We start from the raw sequence: 10,818 nt of genomic DNA, 5'->3' as shown, positions 1-10,818 counted from the left end.
AAACCCCATTAAAGTGACGTCATGATCAACCAACCAATCAACTCATTTCAAAAGGAAGCAATAGACAAGAGTCAAATAAGGACAAACGGCGAAAAACTGCATTAGCCCCGCCCCCAAAGCTCATCAGCGATACATACCTGTCAACCTCCAAGTGCTCCATGCCCTTACAAATGTTGTATTTTCCTTACAAAATACAAAATAATCTTACACCATATTTTTTTTCAAACGTGTTTATTTATGTAGTTTAACATGTTATATTGTATATGTGTTTCATTGTATCATATATATTGTTAATCAACATTTTGTTGCGAGATACTGAGTTGCTCGACATGAATGAGGTTTATTATAAAAAAGTTCAAAAATTAAGTAGCCTGGACGAACACTGTAGAAAGAAAAAATACATGCAAATATGATTAAGTAGAATAATACATTTTCTTAATAAAATTATTAATTCATTTTCTGCATTACATTATTGTTGGTAATATACTGATTAAAGGGATAACCACAAACCTGTCTTTTCTCATTTTCTCCTTTTATACTTCCTTTTTTCATTAACTTATTTATACAACATAATAATTCGTAATATAATGCATCAAAGCAAGTGAGCCGTTTGAGAGCCGGCTCTCTTTGATGAGTTCAGCCGAAAAAGCCGGTTCACTAAAAAGAGACAGACTTCCTTTCACTACATCAAACCGCTCGCTTCGCTTGCAACAAAAAAAAACGATACCTAGAAAGAGGCTTCCGCAGCGAACTTGTTTGATTGATTTGGTCGGTGTATACCGGATGGTACCCATCATTGAAAAATTTTTCGTTTTTCTGTACGGATTTTCTTGTATGTCGTACACGTCTTCAAATGCATAATAAACGTACTTTGTACGGCAAAACCGTACAGGTTGACACGTATGTGTATAGCGGGAGAAATAAATGTATGCTAATTAGATGGTAAATGGTCTGCATTTATATAGCGCTTTTTAAGTCATTGATGACCTCCCAAAGCGCTTTACAATGTGCTTCACACTTACCCATTCACACACACACACACACACACACACACACACACACACACACACACACACACACACACACACACACCCATAGGGAGTCAGCCATGAAAGGCGCCTACCTGCTTATTGGGGCCATTAGGGATTCAGTGTCTTGCCCAAGGACACTTCGACATAAATGACTTTTCAAATTTATTGAATGGAAAAATGTAATTTTAAAGCAGAGGTAATAGTAAATATTCAAGAGCCTTTAGCAGGTACAAAATGCTGCAGCGAGGCTTTAACTAAGACAAGAAAGTTTGATCACATTACCCCGATTTTAGCTAACCTGCATTGGCTCCCTGTTAGCTTAAGATGTGATTTTAAGGTTCTGTTAGTATCATACAAAATCATGCATGGATTTGCTTCCTCTTATCTTTAAGATTTAATATCCCCCTATGTTCCAGTCCGGAGAGAAAGTCAAAAAGTAAGAAAGACAAAAGAGAGCAAGAAAGTGAGAAAGTAAGAAAGAGCATGAGAGCAAGAAAGTGGGAAAGAGAGAAAAAAGAAATGGTGAGAAAAGGAGAAAAAAAGAGAGAAATATATCAAGACAGAAAGGGAAAGAGAGATAGAGAGACAAATAGAGGGAAAGAGAGACAGAGATAAAGAAAGAGAGAAACAAAGAAAGAAAAAGAGAGAAAGAAAGAGAAAGAGGAGAAAAGACAAAGGGAGAGAAAGAGAAGAGACAGAGTGAAAGAGAGCAAAAAAGTGAGAGAGAGAGAGTAAATGAGAAAAAAGACATACAGTAAAGTGTGAGATACAGAGAAAAGAATAATAATAATAATAATAAATACTGCTTATCTTTAATATGTGTGTAAGGGACTAAATAACATAACGTAAATAAGAAAACTTGACATTTGATTCACCTTGGAATATAAATTGAACGGGTACTTTGGAATTAGTGGGTGGATGCAGAAGGGAGACAAGACAATAGATTGAAATTAAAACTAGCTTTAATAGCCTCTTTGTTCTTAAAACAATAGTCATGATCATTAAGTGGTTCTGACCATATATTATAATCATGGATGATGAGAGATATTTTCTTAGCGTAATATTTATTCTCAAACAATAGGAAAAATATTTTCATGTTTGGAATTGGCATTTTAACAGTTGGGTAAATACAGTTTTACACCTGTACCAACTCACCACGCTATACAAACTCAAGTTGGAACTTTAACTAAAGAAAATGTTTGCCTTAATTGTCGTTCTGGTTTGAAAATGATACAAAAAATACAAAATAAACGTTTTAGAAGAGCATAGGCAATTATATCAGACTACATCATGTAAAACTACAATACTAGGTTGGGCCTACTAAAGCTGAGGGTATACCCTTTACTGCTCTCTAGTGGCCAGAGGGAACGGGTTGTCTGCATTTATTTAAAAAAATCCCAATTTTGATATAAATTAAAAGTGGAGTTTCTAAGTGAGCCAAATATAAGACCGTTTAGATGGGTGGAAATTAGAGTGTGTTTATGGTTCTGTAAAACAAATGCACTAAAAACCTCAATGGACATGGAGTAATTGCATAGCCACACAATATTGATTTACTTTACATCGGATGATTATTAAATAAAGATTTTATTTTAAAACAATTGGAAAATTCTGAAAGCTTTGCAAAGTTTGGCGCTCGCTACAAGTGTGTTTCATTCACTTCTTGACGCAACTCCACCACTTTGTCGTTGTATCCGGCTGTGACGTCATCGTCGTCGTCGCCCTCCCTGTCGCACAAAAAATACGTCACGCGTTTTTTTTTGTGGTATTCACACATGACACAAACATACATGCCAACCTATTGACATTAATCAAACAGTAGATATTATCACGCACTCTATGTTTACGAGCAAAACACAATCCGTTTCCAGAATACTCAAATCAAAGACATCAACAACGTGCTTCTCTAAAACCGCTTCAAACTGTTTTTTAGTGTAAAATAGCAATTAAAAACAGCAAATAATGTGCAAAGCATTTGATTTGATCTTTTTCGGTGCAACCTTAAAGAAGGAGTGCGTCGTTTGAGTTGTCCTTAAAAACGTATTAGTAAAATATTTTCTTTATGTGTTAACTAGACACAACTGAGTTTAAATAGCTTTTATTATTTATGTTTTTTTCTTTTGCACTTACGGTATCAGTTTTTTTTTTTTTTACTTTTATCAACTCTGTTCCAGGACGCTCAACACATTTGGTAGAAGGAAGGGGGAAGGTTGAAGGGTGACTTTATGCTTGTTATCGAAGTTTTTTTGTTAGTGTAACATGAAAAGAGGAAAAAAGAAGAATCTTTTCGAGTGTGTCTTGATTAGTGAGCTGGCTGAGTCAGTGATAATGACTTTAAGCCAGGAGATGGCGGACAGCACCTTTAAACATCTTCATCAAACAAAAAAAGTTATTGGATCTAATTCCTTGTACTATCTCTTGAGTTGATAATTGGTAAATAGGTCCAAAGATATTTGTATGATAGAAATCACATACCACAGTCAGTTTCACCATGAGCACCCAAGAGAACTATGTTAACATAAAAGATACTCTAATTATACAATACTGTATGCTGAAAATGTATTGCATACCTGTCAACCTGTACGTTTTTACCGTACAAAGTACGTTTATCATGCATTTTAAGAAGTGTACGACGTACAAGGAAATCTGTACGGAAAAACGCAAATTTGTCAATTATGGGTACCATCCGGTATACACCGACTATCGCGAAACGGCAAATCAATCAAGTGAACGAGTTCGCCTGGGGGTTTCCCATCATGCATCATTCCGTGGTAGTTGTGTAGTGAAAGGAAGTCCGTCTCTTTTTAGAGAACCGGCTTTTTCGGCTCAACTCATTAAAGAGAGCCGGCTCTCAAACGGCTCACTTGCTTTGATACATTATGTTACAAATTATTATGTTGTATTAAGCTTTCACTGGTTTTTGTGTCTATGTGTTTGTCTTGCTGTCGGTCACCCCTCTTGAGGGATATGACCTAGGTAGGTAGATAGGTAGTTAGGTTGGTAGGTAGGTAGATAGATATGTTGTATAAAGAAGTTAAGAAAAAAAGTAAGTATAAAAGGAGAAAATGAAAAAAGACAGGTTTAAGGTTATCCCTTTAATCAGTATATTACCAACAATAATTACAATTCTACTTAATTATATTTGCATGTATTTTTTTCCTTCTACAGTGAACGTCCAACCTACTTAATTTTTGAACTTTTTTTATAATAAACCTCATTCATGTCGAGCAACTCAGTACCTCACAACAAAATGTTAATTAACAATATATATGATATAACGAAACACATGTACAATATAACATGTTAAACTACATAAATAAACACGTTTGGAAAAAAAATACGCTGTAAGATTATTTTGTAAGGGAAAATACGACAGTTTTTAAGGGCATGGAGCCCTGGAGGTTGACAGGTATGGTATGGAGACAGCAATTATGATGATGATGGTAAAAAGGGGGATGGAATTAATGATGGTGATGATAATGAAGAGACTGTGTATCCACAGAGCCAATGTAAATATGTATATTTATAAGTTACTTTTACATGTAAATACTCAGAAGAGCTAACTGTGAGATACAATTATTAATAAAGTCAAATAGATAGGTTTTAACAAGCATGTGCTTCTTCCTACTACCTTTCAAACTTGTACATTTAAAAACAAGAGTAAGCAGCTTTAGACTCAAATACTAGTCTGGAGTCAAAGTTGTTGTTTTGATTAAAAAAAACCATTTTTTTTTCAATCGGTTTGTGTCTTAAAGGGAGAAAGTGGTTGTCTTATGCATAAAACGCGAGTGTTGGTGAATATGCACAAATAGGTTTTAGATCTGCGCTGATTGACGTCCTCTTTTCATTTAACCTTTAATGAGCCGTTGTTAATGCACTGCGTAAGTTCGCCGCTAGAGGGTGGTGTAACACAGATACCTTACGATAATTTTGTTATTTTTCCTTCTTTCTCTTTTATATTCCATGTTTATCTTTTATTTTCCTTTCATGTCATTTTTGCTTTTCATTTCCCCCTTCTTTCTGTCTTTTTACTTTTTCATCCCCCCCGCACCTTCCTTGTCCGTATTTATTTTCTTTTTTTCCCCTTTTTGCATCTTTTATACTTGTTTCTTTATTTCATTTTTTCTTTTACATTTCCTCTTTTTTTCTTTCCGCGCGGAAAGCTGAGCAAAAAAGGGAGCAGAAATAATGCGTTTTGGTCACTAAGTTTCTGTAGTTTTTATTTTTCCTTGTGCTTTTTAACATTGGTTTTTGGTTGCACAACACCATGCACATACAGTATAGTGGTCAAATATTAAGCACTGGTACCTTAAAAAATTGTGGCCAAAATTAACAAAATATTTTGAATAATATAATGAAAATAATACATATTAACAAAGTCTCTTTCATATACTGTACAACTTTTTTTAACTGTTGTGGCCCAGGAAGTAGAATGGTAAAATAATTTTGTTAACCAGTGTAATTTCCATTTTAATTTTTTTTAAAATTTAACACATTTTTATCTTTTGGCAGATAAAAAAACCTTAAACATATCTGCCGGTAGAACTGTTCATAACCTACATTTTTAGCTTTTTGTCCTATTATGATAATGTTATTATTTTGGTAATTAATGTAGTTATTTTACAACTGATTTAAATATAATAATTTTCTTTTTTTTGATAAAATGATCAATACCATATGCCAATATAACAATCATGCATTGTGATGAATGGATTTTTCTTTTTAGTTTATCCATATCACATTGGACGTGCACCTACGATTTAAAATTTCAGACCCCTCCATGATTCCTAAGTGGGAGAAATAGCAAAATAGCAGGGTGTTGAAATACTTATTTTCTTCACTGCATATTTATAAGTATATACACTGTAAATATGTATGTGTATGCATGGTTGCGTGAGAAAACCACCTGTCGTTCCCAAAGACCCGTCTAAGGACAAGGAAGACAAAAACGACGAAGAGGAAGACCACCACTGCCGTCAATCCCGTCAGCCACGGCTGAAGCCTTGCCGGCTGGGCTGCTGCAACGATTTCATAAACATAAAATCCATTAGTATTACTTTAGTGTTCTGTAAATCCATCCATCCATTATCTTCCGCTTATCCTGGGCACAGGGGCAGCAGCTTAAGCAGGGAAACCATGACCTCCCTATCCCTAGCCACTTCCATCCTGAAGCGTTCCCAGGGGAGCTTTGAGACGTTTTTCTCCAGCGTGTCCTGGGTCGTCCCCGGGGCCTCCTGCTGGTGGGACATGCCCAGAACACCTCCAGAGGAAGGCGTCTAGGTGGCCTAATTAACAGATACCCGGGCCACCTCAACTGACTCCTCTCAATGCGGAGAAGCACCCTCAAGGACCCTGCAATGTGTGTAGAGCTGGTCTACACTGCCTGCTAGTTGCTTCCAGAGTTCCACAGGCCAGACTCGTTCTTCAGCTTGACAGCATCCCTTACCACCGGTGATCACCAACGGGCCTGAAGTTTGCCGCCACGGCAGGCACGGACTACCGTACGGCCACAGCTTTGATCAGCCGGCCTCGACGATGGAGACACGGAACATGGTTCACTCGGACTCAATGTCCCCCGCCTCCCTCGAAACATGAGCAAAGTTCTGCTGGAGGTGTGAATTGAAACTCTTGACGGGAGATTCTGCTAGCTGTTCCCAACGAACCCTCACAACACGCTTGGGCCTGCAGGGTCAGACCAACATCTTCCACCACTATCGGAGCAAACTCCCCACCAGGTGGTGATCAGTTGACAGATCCGCCACTCTCTTCGCCCGAGTATCCAAAACATGCGACCGCAGGTCCGATGAAACGACTACAAAGTCGATCACCGAATTACGGCCTAGGTTGTTCTGGTGCCAAGTGCACATTTGGACACCTTTATGTCTGAACATGGTGTTCTTTACGGACAAGCCATGACGGGCACCGAAGTCTAATAACGATACACCTAGGGTTAAGGTCAGGGGGGGTTCTTGAAGTCCCCCAGCAGTACAAGGGAGTCCCCAGGGGGCGCGCTTTCAAGCACACCCTCCAAGAAGGGTGGGTACTCTGAACTGCTATTGGTGCATATGCACAAACAACAGTCAGGACCCGTTTCTCTACCCGAAGGCAGAGGGAGGCTACAGAGGTGAGTCGGACTATATCTAGTTGGAACTTCTCAACCTCACACACCAACTCGGGCTCCTTCCCTGCCAGAGAAGTAGCATTCCATGTCCCAAAAGCCAGTTTCTGTAGCCGGGAATCGGCCGCAACCCAGCTTTTCTTTGCACCTGACCCCTTTTGCCCCTCCCACAGGTGGCGAGCCCATGGGAAGAGGGACCCATGTTGTCCCTCCGGGCTGTGCATAGCCTGACCCCGTGAGCAAAGGCCCAGCCACCAGGCGCTAGCCAGCTGACCCCATTTCCAGGCCTGGCTCCAAAGTGGGACCCCGGTAACACACGTCCAGGCATGGGAAATTGTGTGTTAACATTTTTTTTTCCTTCATGATGGGTGCTTGATCTGGGTTTTGTCCGGCCCCTCACCTAGAACCTGTTTGTCATGGGTAACCCTACCAGGGGCTTGAAGCCCCCAGACAACGTAGCTCCTAAGATCATTGAGACACCATGGTAGGGTGGCAGATAATAGAGGAGTGTTCTATAAATAATTTGAATAAATAATTTAATGATAAATTAATCTGAAGAGACTAGTTTCATATTTCTATCAAGATGGTTATGCTTTTTGGGAGCACAGCATCAGAGAAAATATTTAAAAAAAAAAATCAAAACAATCCATTTTTATAATCTAAAATATAAGTACAGTAGAATTAGAATGAAAACAGTCTTTATATCATTGGCTACAATGTAGTGTACATTGTTTGCAGCAAAATTAAACATGACACTCCAGAATAAACAAGAAAAACACATATTTTTGAAAGGAAAAAAAATGAATCAAGAGAATTTCAACATACCTAGGCAAAATATTTACTATGAGACACTTAAATTTGAAGAGCAATTTTCTTTTTTGATAATAGTGCAATGAAAAGTAGTGCTACAATAAAATATGCATACCCATTTTTCTATACAACGATTAGAAACTGGATTAGCTTAGAGCACAGGTCAGAAATACCTGCATGGCTTTTCTGCCTGACACCTCTTTTGGCTACGAAACCTGTGTATTTGTCTCTCTTTCGTATGCAGTCTTTAGTCCTCCTTCCCAGGTGATGGTTTACTCTGCCTGGATGGCCACCTTGCTTGCATGGGACCACAGGATGACGTCTGGCCTCAGAGAGCTGATACTTATCTCTGGTAGCTGCCTACCAAGGTCAACCCTTAAGTTCCAGTTGTGGTAGGCTGTCCTCATGTCTGATGTTCTGAGCTCTGGCCCCTTGTCCAAAGAAGCAAATGTGTTTTTGCGTCCTAGAAGAACAGTCTTTGGAAGCTTCCATTCTACAAGGACTTCTGCAAGCCAGATTCTGCCACTACCTATACCTACCCTGCTATACCTACCCTGCCCCAGTGCTGTCTTGCAATTGGACAGGATATGTAATAACATAGTAGTTACATATGTTATTTTCAAACCATATATTGAACTGATAGCCCTTGGCTCTATTAGGTAACAAAAAGTAACTGAGTTTGAAAAATATAGAATAGTCTCTAATGTCATTAATAACACAGTGAACATCGTTTCCAATGAGATGAGACATGTCACTCCAGAATAAACTCATAAGACTCAAAAGAGAGAGAGAAAAGAATAATGCCAGAGCATTAGGTGAACTATTTACAAGGTAGTGCTTGGAGACTGGCCTAAGTAACAGTAGTGCACTGAAAATTAGTGCAATAACATTTAACAGCAACAAAATTCCCAAAATAATTTACTGTTTTAGTTTCATGGGATTTTAGTTCTCTCTCTCTCTCACACACATACACACACACGAAATTAGAATACCATGCATATTTAATATTGTGAAAAAAAGACACTAATAAGGGATAATGAGTGACAGTAAAAATAACATGGTATTAAGCTAACAAAAAATAAGAAACACTCACAAACTTGTTTTTATGGGCCACATACTGTAACTATTTTTCACAAAAAAGGCAATGTCTGTCAAATGAGCTGTGTGTTCTAAATGTCTAAAACTGTAAACCATAGATTACCAACTACTATAGTTCCAAATAGAAATAATGCATATTTTGTCTTGAATTGTACCTTTTATTCTTTTTCTAATCATGAATGCTGCCAACGAGTGATCTACTGTGACTAAACTATAAGAGGAAGGATTTTATGTGACAATTTTGAAAGGAGGGGAAACTTACCTTTGTGAGGTGAACTGGAGGCTGCAGCGTTGAGAGCAGACACCACCAAAAATAAAACACATAACATTTCGGAAACATCTAAGGCGCAAACAAACACAAATGTTCGGCCGACGTGGCCCACAAGACTTGAGTTTGATAGTGGTGGGCAAGGGTCAATGATATGTTATTCTTGCATGTATCATAAAGCTACTTGTTAGGTAACTCATTTGCAGCCTCATTACACAGCTAGACTTACTTTGAAGGAAGTGATGTGCCAAGGTTGGCGTCTTTAGAGGCACATAGGAATAAACTTGCATCTTATTCAACATTGAATTGGCTAAGCGAGAAAGATATATAAACTGTAGCATAGAAAAACATTTTATTTTCTTAGATCTGTCATGATTACTGATGTGATTCACCTGTGCCCGCTCATTTGGTGCCAACCGCCGCGGGTTCTGATTGGTTCCCTGTCCCTACTTAAACTCAGTCCTGTCAATCCCCTGTTGTCAGTCCGTCTGCGAACCTCAGTGTATACTAGGTAGGTCTTTTTCGACCCTGACTCCCGCCTGTCCTGTTTTTTTGCTCTTGTTCGTCTCCGGCTACGACCTGTTTTGATTCTGACCACGTCTGCTGTCCTGTCCCGGCTTACGACCCCTTTTTGTTCCCGACTACGTATACTTTCCCGTTCTGGCTTATGACTCGTTTCCGACCACGCCTTGCTCTCCCAGTCCCGACTACCGACCAGTTTTTCCATCCCTGACACCGCCATCGCTCGCTACGGAAGATCCACTTCCGTGTTCAGATCACAATCAGAGTACGAGAGCGACTTGCTTCCCGCGTCCAGCGAACACCTGATCGTGGGCGCAGCCCTTCCTCTTTCATCTTCAATAAAACTTGTGGTAAACACTACGCAGTTGTAACCGGTTTCTTGTAAAATAAAGCCATGCACTGCTCCTTTTGAATAAAAGCATGAATAGATTCTGTGTAGCTAATCCTTAATTGTGAATAAAAATTACTGTATGGCTTGACTTGATGTTAGCCTGCTAATACTATCACTAATTCCATTGTTTGGGGCAGAGATATGCACCAAAACCAAATCCTTGGTCTCACCATTGGCCTATGCCATGAGGCAAGATAATTGTTTGCCTCACTTTGCATCTGTTTAGCACCGTAATAAGTTACTTTATTCATATTTGAAAATATAGCCATTTTGAAAATGCTATTTAGCATGGAGAGGATGGATGAGGAGCGAATGTTGAAGAGGATCTACAGAGCACAAGTCAATGGAAGGAGACCAAGAAGAAGGCCGCGATTGACATGGATGGATGGTGTTATGAGTGCACTGCAGGAAAGAGGTCTAAATATAATGGAAGCTAGAGCTCTTGTTGGTGATATAAAGGAGTGAAGAGGTGTTGTGAAAGGATAGTGGGATTGTGGACGCGTTCTTAAGGATGGGCTGGGCACCCGTATGATGCGGCAGGGGTAAACCAGTGAAAGCTGTCGGGCCATGCTGTTGAACA

General features: G+C 39.0%; 1 protein-coding gene across 1 annotated transcript; it reads right to left on the bottom strand.

Moving 5' to 3' along the window:
- Window positions 1-2,670: 2,670 nt before the first annotated feature.
- Window positions 2,671-9,442, bottom strand: smim24 (small integral membrane protein 24). Its single transcript, XM_088350242.1, has 3 exons — window positions 9,320-9,442; window positions 5,935-6,049; window positions 2,671-2,758 (listed from the first exon to the last, which is right to left on the bottom strand). The coding sequence occupies exons 1-3, from the start codon at window positions 9,384-9,386 to the stop codon at window positions 2,671-2,673; spliced, it is 270 nt and encodes an 89-aa protein (XP_088206368.1). The 5' UTR covers window positions 9,387-9,442.
- Between the last annotated feature and the right edge of the window lie 1,376 nt (window positions 9,443-10,818).

The sequence above is a fragment of the Urocampus carinirostris genome, chromosome 12 (genome assembly GCF_059441175.1).
Source record: "Urocampus carinirostris isolate Australia breed hairy pipefish chromosome 12, RoL_Ucar_1.0, whole genome shotgun sequence".
Taxonomy (NCBI): domain Eukaryota; kingdom Metazoa; phylum Chordata; class Actinopteri; order Syngnathiformes; family Syngnathidae; genus Urocampus; species Urocampus carinirostris.
The sequence above is the reverse complement of the archived record's forward strand: the minus strand, read 5'-3'. Positions and strand labels throughout refer to the sequence as shown.